At 45.3% G+C, this 26214-nt stretch overlaps 1 protein-coding gene and 2 long non-coding RNA genes across 3 annotated transcripts; 1 reads left to right on the top strand and 2 right to left on the bottom strand.

The window, feature by feature from the left end:
- The first annotated feature begins 1738 nt into the window (after positions 1-1738).
- On the top strand, positions 1739-3375 carry LOC306826880. The gene is made up of 3 exons (XR_013779536.1): positions 1739-1761; positions 2491-3240; positions 3285-3375. It is a non-coding gene; the product is annotated as an uncharacterized lncRNA (long non-coding RNA).
- Positions 3339-15198, bottom strand: LOC306826856 (E3 ubiquitin-protein ligase MARCHF6-like). The gene is made up of 26 exons (XM_079348391.1): positions 14940-15198; positions 13438-13537; positions 13154-13227; positions 12681-12824; positions 11865-11937; positions 11565-11745; positions 11101-11332; positions 10932-10993; positions 10693-10725; positions 10562-10613; positions 10418-10476; positions 10250-10330; positions 9298-9366; positions 8617-8691; positions 8377-8511; positions 8062-8181; positions 7102-7202; positions 6733-6870; positions 6278-6473; positions 6124-6193; positions 5864-6045; positions 5656-5790; positions 5360-5449; positions 5121-5253; positions 4795-4930; positions 3339-3864 (listed from the first exon to the last, which is right to left on the bottom strand). The coding sequence occupies exons 1-26, from the start codon at positions 14956-14958 to the stop codon at positions 3786-3788; spliced, it is 2769 nt and encodes a 922-aa protein (XP_079204517.1). The 5' UTR covers positions 14959-15198; the 3' UTR covers positions 3339-3785.
- A 3513-nt stretch (positions 15199-18711) lies between these two features.
- LOC306827043 lies at positions 18712-21942 on the bottom strand. The gene is made up of 4 exons (XR_013779564.1): positions 21743-21942; positions 20477-20536; positions 18942-19066; positions 18712-18755 (listed from the first exon to the last, which is right to left on the bottom strand). It is a non-coding gene; the product is annotated as an uncharacterized lncRNA (long non-coding RNA).
- Between the last annotated feature and the right edge of the window lie 4272 nt (positions 21943-26214).

Below are 26214 nucleotides of genomic sequence, written 5' to 3'. Positions count from 1 at the left end.
CCTGAGCAGCTAATTGGATTGAGGCCCACTTCCTGTCTCCTGGGGCTCTGTGGTACGGACGCCAAATTTATACTGAATGAACGGTGAGAAGACGTACCCGATTCTTCTGCAGCTGGAGCGTCAGCGGCGGCTTCGTCCTCATCAGTGTTCATTTATCAGAACTCAAAGTAAAAACATTTCACACATGGTAAACGCTATTGAGCTTGTGGCGTTTTCAGACCATTCACACGCTCCTGCTCCACTTAAGCAGCAGGAGCAACTTGGGGTTTAGTGTCTTGCCCAAGGACACAATAGACATGGCTGCAGGAGCTGGGGATCAAACCCCAACTTCCGATTGAGACCATGGTGAGCCGACGCGAGTGTGCAGCAGAAAATATTCAGGTTAGGGGAAGTCAGTGCGAGCAAGCGGCAGCGGATGGAGCTGAGCTTGTACAGCGCTTTTCTACTCTTAGACAACTCAACGCACTTTTACACCACAGGTCACACCTACACATTCACACTGATGGCTGGTTGCTATATGTGTATAGCAACCTGCTATACGAAACCCTCGCTGTGTGCAACCCTTTTCAAAGAACGACTTAGGGGAGGGGACGGGCTCTCTCAACCAGTCCGTGCGCTAACAGCAGACATTATGCTACTCAACTTTGGATGCATATTTCAAGAAGCTCCTGTCCTTCCTGGATTCTTTCATTCGAGTCTTTTTCAGAGAATTTTCAATGGTTTGAAAACAACAAATGTTTAATTCGTGTTTTTTGTGTGGTTATGTTATCTGGACCTCTCTGAGATGTCATCATCATCAGGACACTGAGCGAGAAGAGGCGAAAACAGCAGAGTCTCCGATCTCATGAAAACGGTTTATTAGGGTTGAAGGGAAAATGACAGGACCCTCATCACGTGTTACAGAACACGTCAAGAACGCCTCCTCCCTGCACTTATAAAAAAAAGAAATCACTCACTTCTACAAATTGAAATTGAAGACCATAACTGAAAAATGTCCAGCTCAGTTTATGACTCGCTTAAAGGTTACTGTGTCGCTTTACCCAGAAAATGTGACGCCGACGTCTCTCAGAGTGAGAGCAGGGACACGTGACGTCTCTCAGAGTGAGAGCGGGGACACGTGACATCTCTCAGAGTGAGAGCGGGGACACTTGACATCTCTCAGAGTGAGAGCGGGGACGTCTCTCAGAGTGAGAGCGGGGACACGTGACGTCTCTCAGAGTGAGAGCGGGGACACGTGACGTCTCTCAGAGTGAGAGTGGGGACACGTGACGTCTCTCAGAGTGAGAGCGGGGACACGTGACATCTCTCAGAGTGAGAGCGGGGACACTTGACATCTCTCAGAGTGAGAGCGGGGACGTCTCTCAGAGTGAGAGCGGGGACACGTGACGTCTCTCAGAGTGAGAGCGGGGACACGTGACGTCTCTCAGAGTGAGAGTGGGGACACGTGACGTCTCTCAGAGTGAGAGCGGGGACACGTGACATCTCTCAGAGTGAGAGCGGGGACACGTGACGTCTCTCAGAGTGAGAGCGGGGACACGTGACATCTCTCAGAGTGAGAGCGGGGACACTTGACATCTCTCAGAGTGAGAGCGGGGACGTCTCTCAGAGTGAGAGCGGGGACACGTGACGTCTCTCAGAGTGAGAGCGGGGACACGTGACGTCTCTCAGAGTGAGAGTGGGGACATGTGACGTCTCTCAGAGTGAGAGCGGGGACACGTGACATCTCTCAGAGTGAGAGCGGGGACGTCTCTCAGAGTGAGAGTGGGGACACGTGACGTCTCTCAGAGTGAGAGCGGGGACACGTGACATCTCTCAGAGTGAGAGCGGGGACGTCTCTCAGAGTGAGAGCGGGGACACCTGACGTCTCTCAGAGTGAGAGCAGGGACACCTGACGTCTCTCAGAGTGAGAGCGGGGACACGTGACGTCTCTCAGATTTAGAGCGGGGACACCTGACGTCTCTCAGAGTGAGAGCGGGGACACCTGACGTCTCTCAGAGTGAGAGCGGGGACACCTGACGTCTCTCAGATTTAGAGCGGGGACACCTGACGTCTCTCAGAGTGAGAGCGGGGACACCTGACGTCTCTCAGATTTAGAGCGGGGACACCTGACGTCTCTCAGAGTGAGAGCGGGGACACCTGACGTCTCTCAGAGTGAGAGCGGGGACACCTGACGTCTCTCAGAGTGAGAGCGGGGACACCTGACGTCTCTCAGATTTAGAGCGGGGACACCTGACGTCTCTCAGATTTAGAGCGGGGACACCTGACGTCTCTCAGATTTAGAGCGGGGACACCTGACGTCTCTCAGAGTGAGAGCGGGGACACCTGACGTCTCTCAGATTTAGAGCGGGGACACCTGACATCTCTCAGAGTGAGAGCGGGGACGTCTCTCAGAGTGAGAGCGGGGACACGTGACGTCTCTCAGAGTGAGAGCGGGGACACCTGACGTCTCTCAGAGTGAGAGCGGGGACACCTGACGTCTCTCAGAGTGAGAGCGGGGACACCTGACGTCTCTCAGAGTGAGAGCGGGGACACGCTGAAAGGTGACGGGTGTGATTGTTTGTCCGGTCGAACAGAATGTGAACACAGGGAGCATCTGACTGACCAAGAAATGTTTGAAGCTTTAAGGAGACACGTTGGACAATAAGTCATGTTGACATCAGATGTGCCTGATGATGCGTTTCCTAAGACTGTAACAGAGGCAAAACATGACATGTTGGTGAACTTTGACCTGAGTCCACAGAGTGGAGGAGGTAGGCTGCTGTTAGCAGGCTTCATTTTCTAAACTAACGGCTGTTGAAGACGCATGTCTGAATGTAGAGACAGTGCACATGCAAGTTAAAGGAAGTCCTTTAAAGAACAGAAATCCTTCAGTGGGCTCTCTCTATTCTCAAAATAAAAAGGTTTGATTAAAACGGTTTGTGTGGAGGAGCCACAGAGAAGACGCACCTGTCACAACCTCAAGCTTATTGTCATCAGCGTCATGCTTTAAAAAGTAAACATTTGAATGGGTGGCCGTCTGTTGGGCGCTGAGCCCCGCCCGAAGGACTCATTTAGACATGTCATGGAGAAAACCATTGGTGTGGTAACAGTCACAATGTCTGATCTTCTGTAATCTTCAGCACCATACTCTCCTTCATGTGTCCTGCAGAGATGATTGTGATGAATGTTCCCACAGAGAAGCAGTGTTTGGAGGTTGCGATCTGTTCTCATCAGAGGTTAGCAGCACTTCAAAAAGGACCAGTCAGTGTGTAACAGACATGCTCTGAGCTGTGAGCAGACTCCAGACGAGTCTCCAACAGCTCCTCCTTATTCCAAACACTCAAAATCAACAGACACACTTTGAATAAAATCAGGTTTAAAAAGAATCAAATCACATTGCTACATTAGGTATCACAGAGCACCTGTTTGTGACCACAGCTGTCCTTTCAGTACGGAGAGAGGCGTTCACTCTTCAGTCCAAAGATCTCCTTCAGAGCTGCGAAATGTCAGACACGTCCCATAAACAGAGACTCGCTGTGACCAAGACAAACCAACATTCAGAGGAAGCACAACCTGAGGTCAAGTCTAAACTCAACTCAACCTATTTCAACTCAAAGCCTTCTAAAATAAAGTCACACTCCAGACGTCAGCTGCATCCCAGCACGCAGGGTTAGTGTTTCCAAGTCTTTGTCTCCCATGACAGCAGCAGACACTGCAGTCCAGGCTGTAGACCCAGCCCGCAGGATCAAAGCCCTGAGTGCTGGACAGAGCCAGTGGGTTCCCCTGATCCCTCAGCAGCGGGGGGTCTATGAGGAGGGGCTGAAGGAGGCCGTGCTCCTGCCCGCCTGCCGCTCGTAGTTCACCAGTCGCTGCCCAACCAGATACCTGGAGGAGAACCAGAACAGAGCAGTGTTGATGGTGGCGCTGTCATAACGTGTGGAAGCAGACAGAATATAGACTGGTAGAGTAATGACGGATTTTTGTAGGCCACCCAGAAAAAATGGCGCCAGGGATTTTTGTCATTGGATTTTGAATGATTGTAGAAAATAATCTCTGTGTCAGACACACGTTTCTGATGTGTAGCTGTTTAGTTCAGCTGATGAACATCATTTATATGAAGTTAGAAGAGTTAATGCAGCCCAGAGAAGTAAAAAGCTATTTTAAAAAGCTAATGTTATGCGCTAGCAAACTACATCGCGGTCAGTTTATAATGACGTCACGACCGTTATGCTTCATCGATCTAATCAGCGGATTTGACAAGCTAGCTAAACGTTAGCTTAATAAGTTGTTTATTAACCTAATATTTACAAGAGCTCTGAAAAACATGACTAGAGGCTGTAAGGAGGATTAGTAAGAGCGTTCCCGGCATGATGACGTTTAATGTCTCCATGACAACAACTGTAGTTTCAGTTAGCTACTCGTTAGCAACCGCGTTTAAAGTTTGCGTAAAGACTTTAAAAGTCACAAGTGGGGGTCTTAGTTAACGTAGTTTATCTTGTCTAACAAAACGTCAACATCTCTTCAGCTTGTGTTCACCACAGACCTTATTTCAGGCGTCTAAACACAAACACATTCAAAATCCACTTTGACTTTTAGAGGTTAGAACCACGTGGTCACCCGCTACACCTTTAGCTTGACGGTGAGACGTTACAGAGGAGGGGGAAGTGTCTTCCTTTGACACTGAGGACGTTCACTGGAGCAGCAGTCTGAAGTGACTTGAGAGAGCGGACTCAGGTAGGTCACAGAGCTGCGGTTTAAACAGGAAGCCTGCTCGCTCACTTCTAACTCTGATTGGTTAGTTTGAGGTCTACTGACTTGTCGTTCTTGATGTGTTCGTAGAGGCGTTTGAACTGTCTGATCTGGAAGGTCAGGATGGCCAGCAGAGTGACCACCATCAGCAGGAAGGGATAGATCCTCCTGTCCACCAGGGTCTGCATGTCCATCTGCACACCTGTCAAAGAGAGAGAGGGGGGGTCATGTTTCTGTGTCTGCCACCTCTCAAACTACTTCTTATGGAGTCAGACGCCATGGCAACAACAGGACCAATCACAGTCAGTCTTCTGTCTGTATCATGTGACATATTGTGCCCGATGAGGAGAGAGCGAGCACAGAGTCAGAGTGGTGATCCACGTGTCGCTCACCCAGCAGGGGGGTGATGCCTTTAGAGATGGTGTACGGGACGCTAAGGGACAGCAGCAGGACACAGATGACGGGAGCAGCCAGGCCTCGCACGATGAAGTGAAGGTCAATGTTTCTGATACCGTTAGCATACACCTGAAGGGGCGAGAGAGGGCGACAGAGAGGGAGACAGAGAGAGATGGAGATTGATTGGTCCACCTGACTGGTCACTTGATGTTATTGTGATTGGTGATGAACTGACCTGCTCGATGACTGTTTTCAGCCACCACTGAGGACCCATCAGAGTGATGGCAGCGATGATTTTAGCATGAAGCACGCCTAGAGCCCAGTCCTGCCACAAACACAGAAACACACCAAGATGTTAGACACACACACACACACACACACACACACACACACACACACACACACACACACACACACACACACACACACACACACACACACACACACACACACACACACACACACACACACACACACACACACACACACACACACACACACACACACACACACACACACACACCTACCTACCTGCCAGGGGTAAAAGAGCGGCGTCTGGTCCAGTGGGACTCTGAGCGGAGCTACGATGACCAGCTCAAACAACAAACCCAGCAGCAGAGGGATCACACCGGCTAACATGAGAGCCACCACCAGGGTCTTCAGGATCTGTTCACAAAACAGCAGCTCAGAGACAGCAGTCCACATCCTCCTGCTACCTGCACATCCTCCTCTACCCTACCATAAGTGTCCACTCCTGGACTTTGACCAGGATGACGTTGCGTCCCTGTGGCATCCACGACAGCATCACGGTGGCGGCTCGAATGGACAGCCAGCAGACGTACAGACCGCTGGCCGCCGTGTACAGCTCATGAACCATGGCGTTGCCCATCCAGAAAGACATGATCCAGCGACCTGCACACACTGACGCACAGGAGGAGAAGGAGGATCACACGTGTCCAGAGCTACTGAGAACAGACGGGTACAAAACCCCCGACTTACCTGGCAGAGTGAGGCAGAGCAAACTGGCCAGCAACAAGGTGACACACATGAAGACGAGCAGCAGAACGATCTGGAGTCAGCACAGAAACACAGAGTCAGAGGGCTGCATGTGACGCAGCAGCAGCAGCACGGCCTGACTCCTGACTCCACTCACCTTCAGAGGAAAGTTGATGGGCCGGTGGTACGACCTGAAACCCAACGGACCTCCCTGCTGCAGGATGGCCTGATGGGCCGCATGAAGCCCCTCCCCAAGCCCAGGGATCCTGTTGTTGTTAAGGCGAGCAGCGAGGTTGTTGTGTGGCTGGTTGTCATCGTCGTCATGATCCCCCAGCAGGTAGGAGTGAAGGTCCCTGAGGAGGAGCCATGGATCACCAGCTGGGCCACCACACTGTCAGCACTGACTCACTTTATACTCCCCCCCCCCCACAACTCTGCACCTCCACCACACATCATGGAGCAACACACACACACAGGACAATCCAAGGCACCAGACACTTTGCACTTATTTAACTATCAATAGTATCTAATGCTGCAATGTGTGTGTGTGTGTGTGTGTGTGTGTGTGTGTGTGTGTGTGTGTGTGTGTGTGTGTGTGTGTGTGTGTCTTACAGCATGTATCCAGCGGTGAACGTCCAGGCGTGGACCAGCCGTTTGAGCCACTGGCGTGTGTGTCCCTGCTCCAGCAGGGCGGGCAGAACGACCTGCAGCAGCAGCAGCTCCAGAGAGAGCTCGCTGACGGGGGCGTCGCTGCAGAGAGAGAGAGAGAGAGAGAGAGAGAGAGAGAGAGAGAGAGAGTCATGAGAGTGAGAGAGAGAGAGAGAGAGAGAGAGAGAGTCATGAGAGTGAGAGAGAGAGTGAGAGAGAGAGTGAGAGAGTCATGAGAGTGAGAGAGAGAGAGAAAGAGAGAGTGAGAGAAAGAGAGAGAGTGAGTCATGAGGGTGAGGGAGAAACAGAACAAGGTGGCGTGCTGGTTTCTACCTGTACAGCATGACGTTGTAGGGCAGGAACGCTGGGAAGAACAGCTTGATTATCCTGATAGGAAGCCAAAGCATCAGCAGAACTATGGAGCCAAACACCACCTGCAAACACACACACACACACACACACACACACACACACACACACACACACACACACACACGCACACACACACACAGAGGGCTTCACAGGTGTGTCCTCTACAGATTTGGTGATATTTTAGACTGTGTGATGAAGGATGAAGTCTGAGTGCCGTCCCCCGTCTGGGGGGGGGGGGGGGGGGGGGGGGGAGTCTGCTCGATGGTGGTCTCCATGCATGCTTCAAACCGTTACACCCACCTGTCAATCAGCTCAGCTACACAACTTATTGTGACTAAGCCAGCCTCTAGTGGACACTCCAGGAACTGCAGGATGTGACACTTCATTATTGACAAACCCATAAAAGCCTAATAAACACAACAGCAAACAGCTGGAAGGCCATTGTTGTGAACAGTCTAAACTGGAACAAACAGGGTGTGTTCGTATTGTTTCAGAGTCTGACTTCCTGTGATGCTCCATCTTTGTTCTGGCACACTGATGCTGGGCATCGAGCTCACACTCAGGAACCCTGGAGATGATTCTCTGCTGTCTCCTCAGGAGACCTAAACATCACTGAGACGTAAAGTTCTTCTATTAATGAAGGGAACAGTAAGATGAACTCTACTGTCCCAGATGTGACTCTGAGGCTCATCGTGTCGAAGGGCGTTCAGGTGTTGGCTTAATAAACCAACAGTGTCAGTGTTTGTGTTTAGACAGGCTGTTTGATTATTTCAGACTCTTTTGGTTGAAGGTCAGAGCAGAAGTGTCCATGCTGCTTTAACACAGTGTGTGAAAGGATGGACACTGTTAGTGTAGCCTTCCACCCCTAAAGGAGGAGAACACTACAACATATATGAATATGGGCGTGGACTGGACACTGACCACAGAGAGTATGAACCTCCGCAGGTGTCTGTAGATGGGCAGATGAATCATCTCTTGGACCGGGTTGAAGTCCGGATCATTGAGGTTCCTCAGGAACCACAACACACCGGGCCTCAGTACCTGCAAACAAACAATCATGCATACGGTTCAGATCAGTCAGGCCACAGACGGCCCAGCGCTTAGATGGCACCCCGTGTACTCTGAGTGGGTGACCGGGTTCAAGTCCAACCTGGGGCTCTCCAGCTCTGGTATCCAAATCTAACTTCCACTGATTCTAAAAGCTCTGATCGTTGGCCATGTCTGTCCTTCACTCACCTCTCTCAGCAGCAGGATGAAGGAGGCAAAGTAGAAGACGTAAACCATGCCCACCAGCCAGTGGAGGAACATCGTGGTCCCGGGGGCGGAGTCAAAACTCTGCTCTCTGTCTTTCAGAGTGGCATCAAACATCTCCTGCAATGAACAGACGCATGCATCATCATCATGTTAGCATGAAGTCAAGGGGATAGAAATCACTGACACCTCACTTATTAAGACCCGCCAGCAGGATTGTCTTACCAAGGAGCAAATGTCCAGCCACCAGCCGCAAATCAGAGGGAAGAGGCCAATCTCCATGACAACCAGCAGGGACACCTACAAGAGAAGCAAACTTTACTTTCTGTGTCCATAATCTTCATTTCCTGAGCGTCTCTGTGAGAGGTGCACTCTGTACACAGGCTCTTCCTGTGTAACTGGGTCTCCTTGGAGCTACGGTACGAGTCGAGCTCTCCCACCTCACTGCTCACTCTTCAACTTTAATATAAAACAGGAAGGTTTGTTTACAGAACAATACACCTCAGTGTCCTGTAGATACACCCACCCAGCCAGCACAGCGTGCAATCAGCTGTCAATACACAGTGAATCAGGGTGCACTGACTCTGGTATACTGGTCAGACTGGTGCATAAGATGCAGCCAACTTTGAAGACTACAATAGATATTTAAAGTGTGTCTTATACACTGGATTTCACAGTCTTTGTTCATAACTCTCTACAGACTGCTGTGGTGACACTGTAATTCTCAGTTTCAAACAATGTCCAGAGACCGGTTTTAGAGTTTGTGTATTTAGTTCAGAAGATCGAGCAGAACTGTTTCACTTCTCCACCTGTCAAACTTCACGACCACATCTTCATAGTGCTCCTTTGACATAAGAGCTGAGCTTGTTCGATAGAGGCACATACAATCTTTCGTCTTTGACTCACCTTGACAACGATGTAGCAGACACCCAGGAGACGTCTGGACCGCTGGAACCTCACTAATGAAGCCAACGCCTGAAGGAAGCACGGTTAAGATGCAACGCTGAATGTGAAACAAACAACAATCAGTCTGCACTATGAAGGACCAATCAGAGAGCTGCGTCTGACAACAATGCAGCAGCCAGTATGTCCTCCTTCTAACTTTAGATTCTGCTCCTGAATGCTCTGGATTTGATTGGACCAGAGAAGGTAGGCGGGGCTTTGAAGGCCGTTTTGGACGCCCCTGGGTTTGCCAGATATGAGAGCAGTTATCAGGTGAACAGGTGTTGCAGCGATGGAAGCGGGCAGTGGAACTGCTTCAGATAGAAGTGATTGTACCCGAGCTAAAAAGCCTCTGCATGTTTCTAATAAGCTCCAGCAGCAGAAAGCTGCTCAAACTAGGATCAATGTTGGAGATGCTTTTGAAACATGGAGAGAGGTTAGAACGCAGAAAGCTTTACAGACCCATGCAGAGCTGGCTAAACACTGAAGCTACAGTGTCCACCACATGCAGAGCTGGCTAAACACTGAAGCTACAGTGTCCACCACATGCAGAGCTGGCTAAACACTGAAGCTACAGTGTCCACCACATGCAGAGCTGGCTAAACACTGAAGCTACAGTGTCCACCACATGCAGAGCTGGCTAAACACTGAAGCTACAGTGTCCACCACATGGTGACCTGTGTGAGAGGAGGGGGCGGAGCCAGACAGCTCTCTGTGAGGATTAGAGTTCAGACTGCAGTACTCATTATAAACACTAGGGGTCAGAGCTATATATTGCCGCTTTATTCACACAGAGCAGTAAATGAACGAGCGAGTGATGATCACAAGTACTGTAAATATTTATCTGTACACGAGAGCCAGTTTGAAGAAGCCCTAATGGCCGCCATGCAGTGAGAGCGCTCTCTGCTGAGGATACATGGCAGACGATGAGAGCTCCAGCCAGGAGGATGTATCCCAGGATGGTGGTGATGAGGCCATCAAAGTGAGAAGCTTTGACCTGCAGAAACATGAAATCATCATCAGCTGAAGAAGCAAAGAGAGAAAAGAGAGCAGAGCGTGTCCCCTCGTGAATGTGTTCCCTTACATAGTCTTCAAAGCCCAGCCCAACCACGGAGAAATGACCGATGTGATACGGACAGAATGCTGGGGAGACAAATAAAGCTGCTTTACATCCGTGTGTTAAGAGGGAACACCTGCTTACATTTACTGTCCACCTGTTCTTACTCACCAAACACCAGGATGAAGAGAGTGTTGAGAGACACCACCCAGAACACGTGCTCCTGAAAGAAGACAGTCACCTTCATCGTTCATGTTGTGGGATCAGTACCAATGCATGCAGACGTGATGCCGTACACTTACCAAGAAAACCAAAGAGCCATCCAGCCCCAGCATCTAGACAACAAACAGAAATACATCTCATCCACATCTTTGATGACAAACATGCTAATACTACAACTTCGTCGCCTGCCGCCCAGCAGAGAGCAGCTGAGGCATGAACCAGGAGGGGGGGGCTGTCTTTGGCCTACAAACGGCTACCATGCGTCTCCTGTCTCCTCTCCCAGTCACATCACAGCTTTCCATAGAACATATTTCCTCACCCGTTCCCAGGTCAGCTCCTCTGCTGCGCGGTCCCACTCCAGAGCGTTCCAGTTCAGGTCTTCTGCAAAGCATCACCGACACAAAGTGAAACCATGCTCAGTGAAGAGAGGTCAATCCGGCTTCTCCTGCTTTCAGCTCCAGTATTTCACCGGTTCACACAGAGCTCACCTTGTCCTCCATTATTGGCATCAGCAGCATCCTCTTCCCTGCCTTCCTCATCCTCCTCCTCATCATCTTCCTCCCCGTCCTCATCTTCCTCATCATCCAGCTCTGCCTCATCTCCGCGGTGACCGGCTTCCTCTGGGTGGGCAGGTACCGGCCCGTCTGGAGCAGGGGGCCCCGCTGCTGCTGCTTCATCTGCAGCCGCCTGAGCATGACCGCCGACGTTAGCACCCGGGACCTGCAGCATCAACACGCACACACACACACACACACACACACACACACACACACACACACACACACACACACACACACACACACACACACACACACACACACACACACACACACACACACACACACACACACACACACACACAGACAGAGCAGCAGTGTGAGAGACGAGTGGATACATCCCTCTCGTCCGCTCTCTCTCTCTCTCTCTCTCTCTCTCTCTGCAGACAACTCACCTGATCAGCCGCAGCAGGACCATGAGGGGGGTTAGGAACCAGAGGGGGTTGATGCTGATCCAACCAGAGAGGAGCGCCACCGTGAACGATCTGCTCTCGGAGCCACACCAGGCTGATGAAGGCACACAGCGTGCACGTGACCACAAAACAGCCCTGGAGGCAGTCGGCCAGCAGGTTTTGTCTGCCAGGAAGAGAAGCAACATTCTGATGTCAGGGTTTTAACACGACTTCATCTCAGAGCGCTCCCTGCGTATTCACATGGACGACGAGCAGCGCGAGGAGAGAGGAAGTCACACTTACGTGGACAGCATGTCCAGAGGCAGGGTGAGGAGAGAGCTGACCGAGCCGGTAAACAAACACTTGTAGATGCGACCTGCAGCGTGAACACAAGAAACACTTCAGAGTTCATCATTCAACACTGAAGCGTGTCAAAGTGAAAGGACGGTGATGCACGCCATGATGACGTCATGGCATGAGCCTGGCATGAGATCAGGAACTCCTTTAAACTGTCACTGGACATTTTTCAGCACTACTTAATGTGTTTGAGCTCACAGACACTGATGAACCTGCTGCGAGTCCTGCAGTGAGCCCAGAGGACCGGAGGACTCAAAGAACACACCACTACATGTGGTGTTTCACTTGATGGGACTGGGCAGAGCTGGACTGCCAGCTGAGCTTGGACACAGACCTCGGTGTCAGTCAGCACTTAGAGCTGCTGGAAGATTCTGTTGTTTCCATGTCTGAAGTCTGGCTCAGGCCGCTTTGAGGTCTGACTCCTCCTTCCTGACAGACACAGGGTCACAGCTGACTGGAGGCAGCTCTGAACTGATTATCTTCCCACAATATTTTGTAAAGTGAGTCGTATGAAGATCCAGTCTGAACGTCCATGATCAGCTGGGACGCCCTGATTTAGAACAAACAGCTTTGATATGTAGGATTTCAAATGTTGACGTGTGGATAGTAGTGGCAGTGTGTTTGCTCTGCTGGTGTGTGTGCGCGCGTGCGTGCGTGTGTGTACACCTCTGCTCCGTCTTTAAAGTGAAGGTTCTAAACTGATCCAGTGGACAGAGAGTCAACAAACTGTGTGATTATCAACACAGGCAGGATGTGACCTACATGCAGTGAGAGGCACCACGCCAAGCCAGGCAAAGGCCACCAGCGTGTAGTGAAACCAGTATCTGATTGCAGTTCCAATACTGGTGACCAAGCCTGCAAAAATATCCTGCACAGGCAGGCGGGACGGCATGTCTGGAGAGTAGACTGCAGAGAGAGAGAGAAGTCAGAATTAGGTTCTGTAAAGATTGTATTAGAAAACACAAACATGTGACCTTTGACCTTTGTTTTCTACGCTCATTATTCTAAAGGTAACAACGAGCACAGGTTCACTTCTGCAGAACTGACTGAGGACCACGGGGATGCTGTTATACTTTAATGTTTAAATACAATATTATGAATCCAACCTGCAGGGGTCAGAGAAATCATGTAAGGCTCAGCTGTGAACAGCCACACCCTTGTGATGTCATCATCCAGGATGCACCAGGTTCAAAGAGGACTTTAGAGTACTGATCCAGAAAAAGAAAAGGACTTACTTGGTGTAAATGCAAACCTGTGTTTGCAGAGTTCACAGTATTCTTTTCGGCTGTGCTTCAGCCACTGCAGTAAGCTGTGAACCAAACAGAGAACACCTTTAACATCATGTCAAAACAAACCACAAGAATCCACTCAAAGAGTCCCAACACAACAGCTATCCACGCACATGATCGACCCCTCTCCAAATCAAACAACAGAATGACACTACACATGATCCATGACGTGCATTCCTGTCAGATTGTCTCCACATCACAGTTGATTGGTTCCCTCCCTTTGAACCTACCATTCCTGGTGGATGAACTTGATGCTGCCGGTGCAGACACAGGGGTGGTAGAGGGGCTTGTCCTGGGTACCCTCTGAGCGGCAAACCCGACAGATGTCTCCTGCACGTCAGACACACATCATCATACCATGAGTTCATACTGCTACAGTAACTGCTTTAAGTGAGTGTAAAATGATGCGTCCATGTCATCAACTACAGCACTGCTCTATCTTCACACAGACACAAAGCACAGCCGTGTGAATGCAATGACTGCTGTGACCTGCTCTGAACACAAATCACAGCACAAGTTGTGTTGAGTTGTTCAGGTAGCTGGAGAGGTGTCAGGGCACTTCTCGAGCACTGCCGAGGTGCCCTTGAGTTAGGCACCCAACCCCAGTCTAACTAAAATTAGACTGTTGCTTAGCAACCCTAACATCCTATTCTACTGCAAGCGTCCATGGACATTAACAGAGCAGCTCCTCTGTTGGTGTCCATGGTTACCATTGAGTAGCTCCTCTGTTGGTGTCCATGGTTACCATAGAGTAGCTCCTCTGTTGGTGTCCATGGTTACCATAGAGTAGCTCCTCTGTTGGTGTCCATTGTTACCATAGAGCAGCTCCTCTGCTGGTGTCCATTGTTACCATAGAGCAGCTCCTCTGTTGGTGTCCATGGTTACCATAGAGCAGCTCCTCTGTTGGTGTCCATGGTTACCATAGAGCAGCTCCTCTGTTGGTGTCCATTGTTACCATAGAGCAGCTCCTCTGTTGGTGTCCATTGTTACCATAGAGCAGCTCCTCTGTTGGTGTCCATGGTTACCATAGAGCAGCTCCTCTGTTGGTGTCCATGGTTACCATAGAGCAGCTCCTCTGTAGTATGAAGCTTTGGCCACCTTGCGTTTTTTCTGAGCGGAAGTGTCTTATTTGAGAACATGCAGTAAAACGCAACCTGTCCTAACCATCCATCTACCAGTCGGTCCTTACTTTATTGCAAAATTAAAGCATACAGCAGGTAAACTACTACAACAAGAATATCAAGGAAATGCCTAACTACGTTTATTTTTAACGTAACGAAATAATGTAATTTTAAACACGCGATAAACGATAGAAATGAGCTATTCATAGGTTAACGTAACGTGTCTATTAGTATCGTATATGTTGACGCTGCTCTGTAGCTTATTGTACGTCATGACCACAAACCGAACAGAACGGCAGGATTGTGATTTATCAGTCGGTCTTTATTTGAGGAAGGACTCTGGGGCTCTGAGACTTCTCCACTTTGAGATGATCATTTATGAGAAAAAGTCAAGAGAAAAGTAGCGTCACTGTTTTTATTTACAGCAGCTGATGCTAATGGAGCTAGCATACCGGTTAGCGAGCAGCGTGTTTGAATGTCTTGATGAGTTGTGTTTTAACTACATCACGTTATAACCACCGATAGAAGCTCAGTGTCACGGAAACACCGTGCAGTGCTTTGACCAGCAAACGGGACAACAATGCGGCTCATAAAGTAGAAACTTTGGGTACCTTCGTCGGCGGTGTCCATCTTGACTCCGCTCCAGCTCGTCCGCGATGATCGCTATCTGCACGCAAACATTTGAGCTCCTGCGGTGTGTGGCGTGATGTGGCGTGAGGGAGAAAACGTTAAGAATTAACACGTTTTCATTTTATAAATGAGGATCCAAAGTTGCACGAACAAGCGGCCGGGACACACTCAAAGCAACAACCCGACAGTTCGCTGTTTTCACCGCTAGATGTCATCAGAGCGCAATCAGCGCTACTCTTCTTCTTCTGTGGATTTTGAAAGGCGGTTTCCTTAACAGACACTCAGTTTATGTAGGTGTCAAATGTCATTCATAGGGAGCAGCAGACACCTGCATTGTTTCACTTTTGAGAAGCATAAATTACGTTGCCACTGTTGAAATTTTAGATCATTCATCTTTTTGTATTTGGTGATGGAAAGCATCTCGTGACCCCCCTCTCAGTGTCTCACAAGCCCCCAGGGGGTCCCAGTCCCCACTTTAAGAACAGTAGAGTGTGAAGAAAACTCAGACCTGGACCCCTAATACATTAAGCAATGTGGTGCAGTATATTTTCAACTAGTATTCAAGATATTAAAATCAACATATAGAGCTACTGTAAATTTACATGTAAAAGTGGGCGTGGCCATTTCTCCACCAAGGAGTGGATTTTTTTTTTAAAGAAATGTTCTGCAATGGATTCAGAATCCTAAAGAACCCCTAGTTTGACCCCTCACAGTCTATCAAAAGCAAAGGTTAACATTTTCACATTTTCAAGTTTTCACCAATAAGTATATCGTACCAATAAATTACTATTCCAGGTACCCCGACTTTGAGCCGCTCTCACAGATTTTCCTATGGGAGTTGGATTTAAATGTTTTTATTTGTGTTATAAGACACCTTTATGAACACGTTTGTGATGAAATCTATTGGTAAGGAATCTATTCCCAGATTTTTGCAATATGCCCTTACTACAATGTGGCTCATCAGGTCAAATACTGGCAAGAAAGATACAAATGTAATACATGCAAATGAATGGTAGCTTAGCCTGTAAGGGAAATAGTGTTATTCAAATTATAAATGTGTTTCTTTTTTATCATGTGCAAAAACTGCTTCCCAATTCAAACCTTAACGAAGTAAGCTCATTATTTGGGCCATGAGTGTGCAGAGGCAATAGTCGGGCAATAGTCAGTTGGTAGAGTCGTCGTCCCTCAATCGGAAGATCAAGGGTTCGATCCCCAACTCCTGCGAGCAACATGTCCGATGTGTCCTTGGGCAAGACACTTAACCCCAAATTGCTCCCCCTGCTGCGTCTGGGGCGTATGAATGTGGCGTGAATGGAATTAGTTATTAGATGGGCATATAACCAGCCATCAGTGAGAATGGGTGTGAATGGGTAGGTGTGCTCTGCGGTGTAAAAGCGCTTTGAGTAGTCGGAAGACTAGAAAAGCGCTTTACAAGCTCAAGTCCATTTACCATTTAGCTTGTCACCAGACATAAGATATGAATTTAAGAGAGAGAGGCAAGAAGGATATTGTCTCAAGTGATTTAAAGTTGACTGAAGTTGTTAATCTGTATTACATTTGCTTTTAGAGCATTGTAGTGTTGACTTTAAATGTCTTACAGAGCCTTCCCAAGTTACTATGAATACATCTGTATGTACAGCTGTATTCTCATGTAGACATAACTGGATGAAAGCAAACAAAAAAAAGTCTGTTAACAATGTATAGAAACAACATCTGCATGGCCAAAAGGTGGAGCACAACATATTTTCTTGGTCTCTAGTGCTTCTTGATCTTATCCCATCTCCCCCATCCCATTTTCAAGCCCAGCACAGTTTAGCTGTTCCGTCATGAGCCCGAGTCTGCTGAAGATTTCTGCCTGTTAAAAGGAAGTTTTTTCTTCTATGACGGATTCAGCTGGGCTCTAGTAATATAGCCATCAGTAAGGTCCTTTACCTGCTTTTTGTAAACGTAACAATGAGCATGGTCTTGTTACCTGCTCTTTGTTAATGTTAACAGACAAACAGTAAGGTCCTTTACCTGCTTTTGTAAAGTGTCTCGAGATAACGCCTGTTATGAATTCATGCTATACAAATAAAGATTGATTAATTGATTGATCTTGATCATCAACCGTGAAACTTGACACACCCTTGTATCCTGGTAACCACAGTTACATTGCCAAGATATCATCAATCAGCATATTCACTTTTTTAAAGAACACATTTGTAAGAATGTATTTTTTAAAACATAAATAACTCAGTCTTTAAACCCTCTCAAGCTGTGTCTTCTTACAGAAGGTTCTAGTACAAGTTCTTAATTGATGGATGGCTTGGAGTGGCTGAGACGAGGATGAAGGAGAAAATCACAGCCATCCTGGACAACTCTCACTCTCTCCATGATGAGCAGTTCCTTCAGCCATCTTCTCATCATCCCCCAGGTGCAAAACTCCTTTGTGCCTACCTCTATCAGACTGTAGAACAGCAGTGAGTCCTACAGTCTGTCTTCATCATGAACATCACTGCCATCATCAACACTTCATCACGCATGGCAAAACGTCTGACCTTGTTGATGAACAGAGGCTTTGACTGTTCCATAAATACATCTCAAACTAATTGTACCTTTATCAAATGATTCAATATCACACACTTAAATGTTGCACTAATGAATAATACTTTATTTTAATAAGTTCTATATGAAAATCAAAATTCAACAAACAGCTGTGCCATGTGAATAAATATTTAATAACTTTGTCTATATACAGAGGTGTAAAGTAACACATTACATTGACTCACATTGCTGTAATTGAGAAGTTTTTTCTTAAGCAAGCCACTTTTACTTTTTGAAATAATTTTTAAATTCTGTACTTTTACTTTGACTAAAGTCGGTTTTCTGTTAAGTATTGTAGTTTAAGACATACAAACTAAAATAGGCTGGTCTTAAAATAATTTATAAAATTATTATGAATTAAATCGCAAAAAAAGAGAACTATCTTTCATCTCAGGTTTAGTTTCATCTAAATGAGCCTTTGAGGACACAGCTGCATTTGAGACTAAGACTCATAGTAATAATAATAAACAAAAAACACTAAAATACTCTTTACACTGTTTCTGAGTGAGACAAATACCCTGTCAGGATTTTATTAAATAGTTTAAGCTTTCTTGTCATAAAACAGCCGATGACTTGAACATTACAAGCCTCAGTAATTCAATGATCATTAAAACATACTGCTGGTTCAAAAAAGGGGATCATCTTTTGTCATGTCTAAATTTATAATTTGTTTTTATCACTGGGATAAAAAAGAAAATGTTCATCTGAACAGATGAATCTTTGTAAAGATGATCCTTTAATTAAAAAAACCTTTGAGATTTAAATCATCTTTTTTGCACACAGGAGAAATACGTTGTTAAAACAAGTAACCAGTAACTTATATCTAAAGTACATTTTCAACGAGCTACTTTTAACTTTTACTTGAGTAGAATATGTTAGTACTCTTTACACCTCTGTATAAAATTGCATTAAACTGTGTGAGAGACTAAGAAGTGTAAAACAGTATAGCCTCTTTGAGCTGTATTGTGTCTGTCATTGTTGAGGAGCCGTCGGTCTCTTTCCGAGCAGCGATCCAGAGACTCTCTGATGGGCTGTGAGGAGCGTCTCAAACTGACCAGCACAGAAGAAGCAGATGGAAACAAACGTCCTCTTTGCTGGTCAAGCCGGGGCGCTCCTCATCGCTGGGCTGCAGGCTGAAGAGGGCGGTGCTGGGGGTGGAGGGGGAGGGGCAGGGTTCATGTTTACAGTCAGCTGCTCCACTGAGGACTCCTGCCCTGTGACACAGAAATACAGATAGTAAATAAGAGTAAACAGAACTTTAACAGTGGATAGAATGTCATAATTTCCTTCAAATAATTAAATGATTTAATCTTCAATAACAAATTAAGAGTTGTCTTGACCTTATCCTAACTTAATGCTGCTACTTCTACTATTGTAGTGTCAGTGAGGGGATGACTTACTTTGATGAGTTAAAAGAAAGGCGTTCACCGCTCTTCATCTGCTCCTGTACTCATCCATCCTTCTCATCTGGTCTGGGATGTAAACATCTTCTCTTCATGTGGATGTCTTCATTCTCCTCGTCGGCCTGTTGACACAAAAAAAAACATAACGCTCTCACAGAGTTAGTCAGACAGATGATAATGAAATACATGTTTAGAAGAGCAAGAAATTAAATCAAATGTGTTTTAAATTACAACTCTTTGCAGATCATAGAGAAAGGGATATTTAAAATACATTTGAGTTCATGCCGTTAAGAATGGTCAACTTACCTCTGGTTCAGGTATCTACAGCTTAATACAATCAAATCATAAGGCAGCCAGGTATGAATTCAAACCCGGTGCTAGATATACCACCTGTGTGATCAGCAACCATATAATCAAATATTTGGGATACCCTATAAGGAGCTGCTGTAAGAGAGGGGAGCGAGGTCTGAAGTCTTCATCTTCATCCTCTTCGTACATGGAGTCTTACCGGAGTCTTCACTCTCTACGTCAGAGCTGTCAGTTCAGTCAATGTCCTTGTTATTTGGGGCTGATACTGCTGGCTTGTAAAAGCCCGCTCAGCAGTTCAGATTGAGGATTTGAGAGGCTGTCTGTTGTCGGTGACGTGTCGCTTCCTTGTTATTTATTGATGGCTGAAACTGCTGGCTTGGAAAAGCCTGCTCAGCAGTTCAGATAGAGTGGGGGATGGGAACCGTCAGTCCAGTCGATGTCGGGGGAACAAGTTACAATAGATGATTTTGGAGTTTTTGTGGTTTTTGGAGTCCTTGGTACTACTCAAAGGTTTAGTCCGGAGGTGGAAGGCTGCTCATCGTCCATGTCTTCTTAATCCCTCCTCTGCCTCTTCGCACGGTCCTGTGCTGCTGCAGCACACCCCTCCCTGATCCTCTTCAAGTAGGAGCCCCGGCCTAAGGTGGATGGAGCCGACTCTTCTGGACCAGCAGGAACAGGAGGACTGACGGGGACGGGTGGATACGCTGGAAGGAACTGCACGAGAGGGGAGCGAGGTGGGAAGTCTTCATCTTCATCCTCTTCTTCATCTTCATCCTCTTCTTCATCTTCATCCTCTTCTTCGTCTTCATCCTCTTCTTCATCTTCTTCTTCATCTTCATCCTCTTCTTCATCTTCATCTTCATCCTCTTCTTCATCTTCATCCTCTTCTTCATCTTCATCCTCTTCTTCGTCTTCATCCTCTTCTTCATCTTCTTCTTCATCTTCATCCTCTTCTTCATCTTCATCTTCATCCTCTTCTTCATCTTCATCCTCTTCTTCGTCTTCATCCTCTTCTTCGTCTTCATCCTCTTCTTCGTCTTCATCCTCCTCGTACATGGACTCGTACCCGGAGTCTTCTTCATCTTCATCTTCATACCTGGGCGCCAGGAGTTGGAGTTCTTCTTCAATGCTGGCCAAGATGTCCTCCGCGTGCTGCATCAGGTCATCGAAGAAGTCTAGGGGATTGCCCCCAGCCTCACCTGCGAAAAGAAACTCATGCTCACCTGCCTCCATGTCAGGGATGACGGGGCCTGGGAGATCATGGACATCGAGGAAGTCGTCTCCTGTGAGGTCATAAAACACAGGATGAAAATCCAAAACATTTGATCACGTGATATAAACAATTTACTTTTCCTTTAAATAATCTATGTATGTAACCAAATCACCAAGCTTAATAAAAGTGAAGTCATGTAGAGGCTTTTTCAAGAGTGGCCTTTTCAAAGTCACACCAGATATTGTGCAGTATTTTATATTTTAAACAACATGAGCACCATTTGATTCTGCATTTACTGGACTTCTTTTTACAGACTGAACATGAAACAGACATTATGACTACATGTGTGGACAGGATGCTCCAATGTACGGCTGACGACGTTGTGCTACAAACTAGAAACTAAACTTCAAACTGTCAAATGATGACACGATTACAAACATTTCTTCAAATAGAGGCTGCAGAATCAGCTGCCAGCTAAATGACCTTATTGTTCGGATTGACCTGATAAACTCTGGTGGTTAACAACAGTGTTTCACAATATATTTAAATATATATTGATAAATATCTAAACTTTGATTATTTTGAAGCCATTTTTATCTCAATGTTTTTGTCTGTACATACAGGGGCCTCAGGTGGAGGGACCCATGGAGACCCTCATTTCAGCTCATTGACTCAGCTCTGAGTATTTTCAAGACGAGTTTCTATATAAACTTAAGATTCAATAAATCAGGCTTCAACAATCCAAACAAACCAACACGATCCTTATCTACACAGAACAACGTGCTCATGTTTGTTTACACAGCACATGCGTCATGACGTCATGACGCTCCATGCTAATTAGTTCCATCGTCTCCATGGTGCACAAGAAATACACATTTTTAGCATTTTTCGAATTTCTGCTCCTGTCGTCAGATCGTATGCTAACATTTTCTTAATGTCGATGTTAATGTTGTGAAAATAAAATGCTCTCAAACCAAAACAACATTGTTTAAACCACTGTAAGTGTTAGGTATTTCCCTCCACTTTTTTCCCGGAATATCTGAAAGATTTAGGTCCTCAACAAGTGTTTAACAAAGTGACATGTGAACTTGTGAAAGTTTAGCTTTAATTTCGTTTTTCAAACATTCCCAATTACACGGTGTGAACGACCTTTAAATGTAAAAGTTAGGCTGATTTCTGAACTGATAAATAATTTAAATATTGCAGAGAGGATGTATAATGCATTATTAAATAGTAAATTGATAAATTAGGCTGCATAAAAAGATTGATGTCTTACCTAAAAAGAAGTTGGGATGAGCCACCATGACTGGTCCGTTAAAGGCCAATTAAAGACTCCTCGCTTTCCACTCGAGATGAAGTATCCAAAAGGTTTGTTGAAGTTTTCTAGAAGTTCTCTTGAGCGCTTTTCAAAGATTAGCTTCACAGCTGATATTTTGCAGGTCAACTCGTTCAAAGTTCAAGTGCAAAAGGGGAGAATTGAAGGTTCCAGGGTCTTATATAACCTCGGTTGGATGTTTCCATGACAATTGATGACGCGCGTGCGTCCGTCGGTGCGTGCGTGTGTGTGTGTTAGTGCAGGCATAGGAAGAGAAATATGATTTTTATTATTCAGTCATTTATCACTATGGTTTGTATTTTATCCTCATGTCACTGCACGTATGCAGTTCTATCTTGTTCATGAATCATGTAGGCAGCTTCTAAAGATGCCATGTGTTGTCTTTCTGTTAGACACAATCGTTTTTTAAAGAAATAGCAAAAAAACAGAGACATACTTTTGGATATTGCGAAGTGTCTTAGGAATTGTTCTCTCTTCAATGATAAAATTGTGTCACAGACATTAATGTGAACCATCAAAGTCATCATATCATCATGTAGCCTATTACATAAAGTCGCTATACGGAGTATCTATGATCTTTAATCTTTGCATATAGTGAGGGAATTGCAGTGAGGGAATTAGGCCTATATCATTGTATATTTTTCAAATCTGGGAATAAATTCCTTACACATAGATTTCTTCACAAACGTGTTCATAGAGGTGTCTTAACACATTTAAATCCAACTCCTGTAGGAAAATCCAAGACAGCGGCTCAAAGTCAGGTACCTGGAATAGTAGCTACTCTATCGACATGAGATTGGTGAGACACTGAAAATGTTAACCTTTGCTTTTGGTAGCTTGTGACGGGTCAAACTAGGGGCTTTTTAGGATTCTGAATCCATTTCGAAAATTTGTTTTGCAAAAAAACTCCTGTTGGAAAAATGGCCACGCCCACTTTTACATGCACATTTACAGTATAGCTTTTCATAGTTTATTAATGTCTCAAATGCTAGTGGGGAAAAAATACTGCAACTCATTGTTAAATTGATTAAGTGGTCCAGGTCTGAGTCTTCTCCACTCTACTGTTCTTAATGTAGGGAATGGGACCCCCTGCTGGCTCGTGAGACACTGAGAGGGGGGGTCACGAGATGCTTTCCATCACCAAATACAGAGGCTGAATGATCTAAAATCGTATATTTTACCCATTATGGTGAAAAAAACACTCAAATATTAGTTTAATTACTACAGTTTATACTCCCGCCCGTGAGCTACCGCAAACTACCGGTAGCTCACGGGCCCTCAAAAAGTAGCTCACCAAGCAAATCCAAATTTAAAAAATATTAAAGAAAGAAATAAAGTATTTACCCCACAACCTTACTCAATGCAAACTGTATCTACTTACTACAACTCTAGATCTATCTAACCAGATTACTATGTACTAGTCGACAGCATGTAGTGTCAGAAATCTCATTAGAGTTAAGCATCTAATATTATTAATATACACTGCAAAAACACAACAAAAATAAGGGGAGTAGAAGTAGCTTGCGACTCGTTTCATTTTTTGAAAGTATAGCTCTCATCCAAAAAAGGTTCCAGACCCCTGTTCTACATGTTCTGCTTCTAGCCTTTCTTACAACACATTACTACAGTAAGGAGACCTGGGTTCCCCGGTCTCTAGAACAGTTATTTTGGGGATCCAAAGCTGAAATGTTTGGGAACCTCTGCTCTACATCATCATTGATACAGTTCTTGCATGGTGTACCTTTATCATTTATGCATGCCAAGATTCATGTTTAAAAAATGGTTAACAGCAGCAAAGTGATGTTTATGCGTCCCATAAGGGAACGAATGCAGACTGAGTCTGCTGCTCCCGACGAAAATGAACACAATGTGAGTGTCTGTTCAGGAAATTGTGAATATATGCACTGCTTGTACATTATATTATTATACAGCCTTTCTTACCTTGCTGAAATAGAGACTCAGTCTCTAGCAGAGTTATTTTCGGGGTCCAAAGCGGATATTTTTGGGAACCTTTGCTCTACATTGTTATGACCTGGCTCAGGAGGTCACAACAAAAGATGGAAGACACACGAGGGTAAAGTGTGAATAATTCTTTGATTAACCCAAATTAAACCGAATTATACCAATTAGTAAAACTTTTCATTTCCAAATGAAGACCAAATTCTCAAAACGAAAAAACACAGGGTACCTGTGAGCAGGCAGAGCAGAGTGTGAAATGGCAGGAGGTTAAGTAACCTCAGCACACCAGGCCCAGGTGTGCTGAGGTTACTCCAATTAGTGCTGCAACGAGGACATTCTGTAAACATGTTAAAGTAGATTATTCTTATTCTTCTCTCGGAAATTATATTAGTGTAGATATAACAAGTTGATCAGATGGAGTCTATACATTTTTTAATTCAATTTATAATTTAATGTTAATATTATTGTAATGTCACAGAGGTCGTCTTTTTCATAAATGCATCGAAAATGATACTTATACTATCTTTGCATAAACCTACTTCAGCTTCGTACGCCAACACTAACAGTGACAAACCAGTAGAGGGCGCACAAGTGCAGCTTCTCCAGTCTTGGAGAAAGAAAAGTGGAAACATGAACACAATAATTTTTTTTATTTAAATTTTTTTACACTTTTATTCTTACAAGCTTTTTAGCTTGCCCTGTTTAAAATAACAAACTTTGGCCTCTGATGTTATGAACCTGCTTGCATGTCAGTATCTGCATTTGTGATCATTAGTGTACATTGTTCTGTCAGGGATTTCTATCCATCCCAGCCTCCATTATTTGGACCAATAAAAAATCAATTAGGTTCTGATTTGGTTCAGTATTCTGCATTCTATCAAACTATCTTACGCTAAATATTCAGGTTTTTTTTATTGGTTTGTTTCTGTAGAAAGGATATAATGTTGGCACGCACAACACAAAAACAGTTTACTAAAAAATATCTGATTATTGCCCATGTAAACACTTAGAGTGATACAAAAAGGATTGTTGTGGTTGAGAGTTTAATAATGACAGATTTATAACCTGTGTTTGGCAGTTATTGGTTTTGGTACTAAAGAGAAAAGTGGGCCATGAGACTTCTATTCTTTTGCTCTGTAAAGGCAAAGCTGTGCATGCGAGTGGATATAAGCCTCCAGCATTTAGCACCCACCCACAGACTGTCTCTCAGTTGCCACCTCCTGCAATAGTCAGGGTATTTTATCAGATATTTGGCCAATCTGGGAATAAATTCCTTACCAATAGATTTCTTCACAAACGTGTTCATAAAGGTGTCTTATAACACAAATAAAAACATTTAAATCCAACTCCCATAGGAAAATCTGTGAGAGCGGCTCAAAGTCGGGGTACCTGGAATAGTACCTTACTGGTACGATATACTTATTGGTGAAAATGTGAAAATGTTAACCTTTGCTTTTGGTAGCCTGTGAGGGGTCAAACTAGGGGTTCTTTAGGATTCTGAATCCATTGCAAACATTTGTTTTCAAAAAAATCCACTCCTTGGTTTAGAAATGGCCACGCCCACTTTTACATGTAAATTTACAGTAGCTCTATATGTTGATTTTAATATCTTGAATACTAGTTAAACATATACTGCACCACATTGCTTAATGTATTAGGGGTCCAGGTCTGAGTTTTCTCCACACTCTACTGTTCTTAAAGTGGGGACTGGGACCCCCTGGGGGCTTGTGAGACACTGAGAGGGGGGTCACGAGATGCTGTCCATCACCAAATACAAAAAGTTGATTGATCTAAAATTTCAACAGTGGCAACGTAATGTATGCTTCTCAAAAGTGAAACAATGCAGGTGTCTGCTGCTCCCTATGAATGACATTTGACACCTACATAAACTGAGTGTCTGTTAAGGAAATTGTGAATGTCCACACAGTCCTACTGTTTATACATTATATTATTATACAGCATTTCTTACATTGCTCTGTTGAAATAGAGACAGTCGGGTTCCCCGGTCTCTAGCTCAGTTATTGTGGGGGTCCAAAGCTGAAATGTATGGTAACCTCTGCTCTACATCATCATTGATACAGTTCTTGCACGCTGTACCTTTGTCATTCAGCTTACACTATGCCCCACTGACCTGACCCAATGCAGGTTTTCTCTGAGCCCAGCCTGGCCTTTCAACTGTATTTATGGGCTGAGTCTGACCAAAACCATACAAGGTGACTTTTATCATTTGAGTTTGCACTTTTCGAATCAGATATCTGTTTAGATAAGATCTTAATAAGCACAACACAGAAGCATCTATTATATAGAAAACAGCATATTTATAAGGTTCCCTTAGAAACACGTATCAAAACACAACAACATACTATTTTTTACAAACTTGTCTGCTTGTCTCCGAGTTTCTAAGCAGTAATCTAATAGTGTGAGTGTACCTGTACATTTAGCTCTGGATCACC

Source organism: Symphodus melops (assembly GCF_947650265.1).
Source record: "Symphodus melops genome assembly, chromosome: 7".
NCBI lineage: Eukaryota > Metazoa > Chordata > Actinopteri > Labriformes > Labridae > Symphodus > Symphodus melops.
The sequence above is the reverse complement of the archived record's forward strand: the minus strand, read 5'-3'. Positions and strand labels throughout refer to the sequence as shown.

Bases quoted from the DNA above. Each gene is read 5' to 3' on its own strand.
- LOC306826856 (XM_079348391.1), bottom strand. The intron at 12,825-13,153 runs GTAAGTCCTTTT...CTCTCTCTGCAG, and splicing joins CAGGTTTGCATTTACACCAA to TCTACTCTCCAGACATGCCG. The intron at 6,046-6,123 runs GTAAGTCGGGGG...CCTGTGCGTCAG, and splicing joins GCTCTGCCTCACTCTGCCAG to TGTGTGCAGGTCGCTGGATC.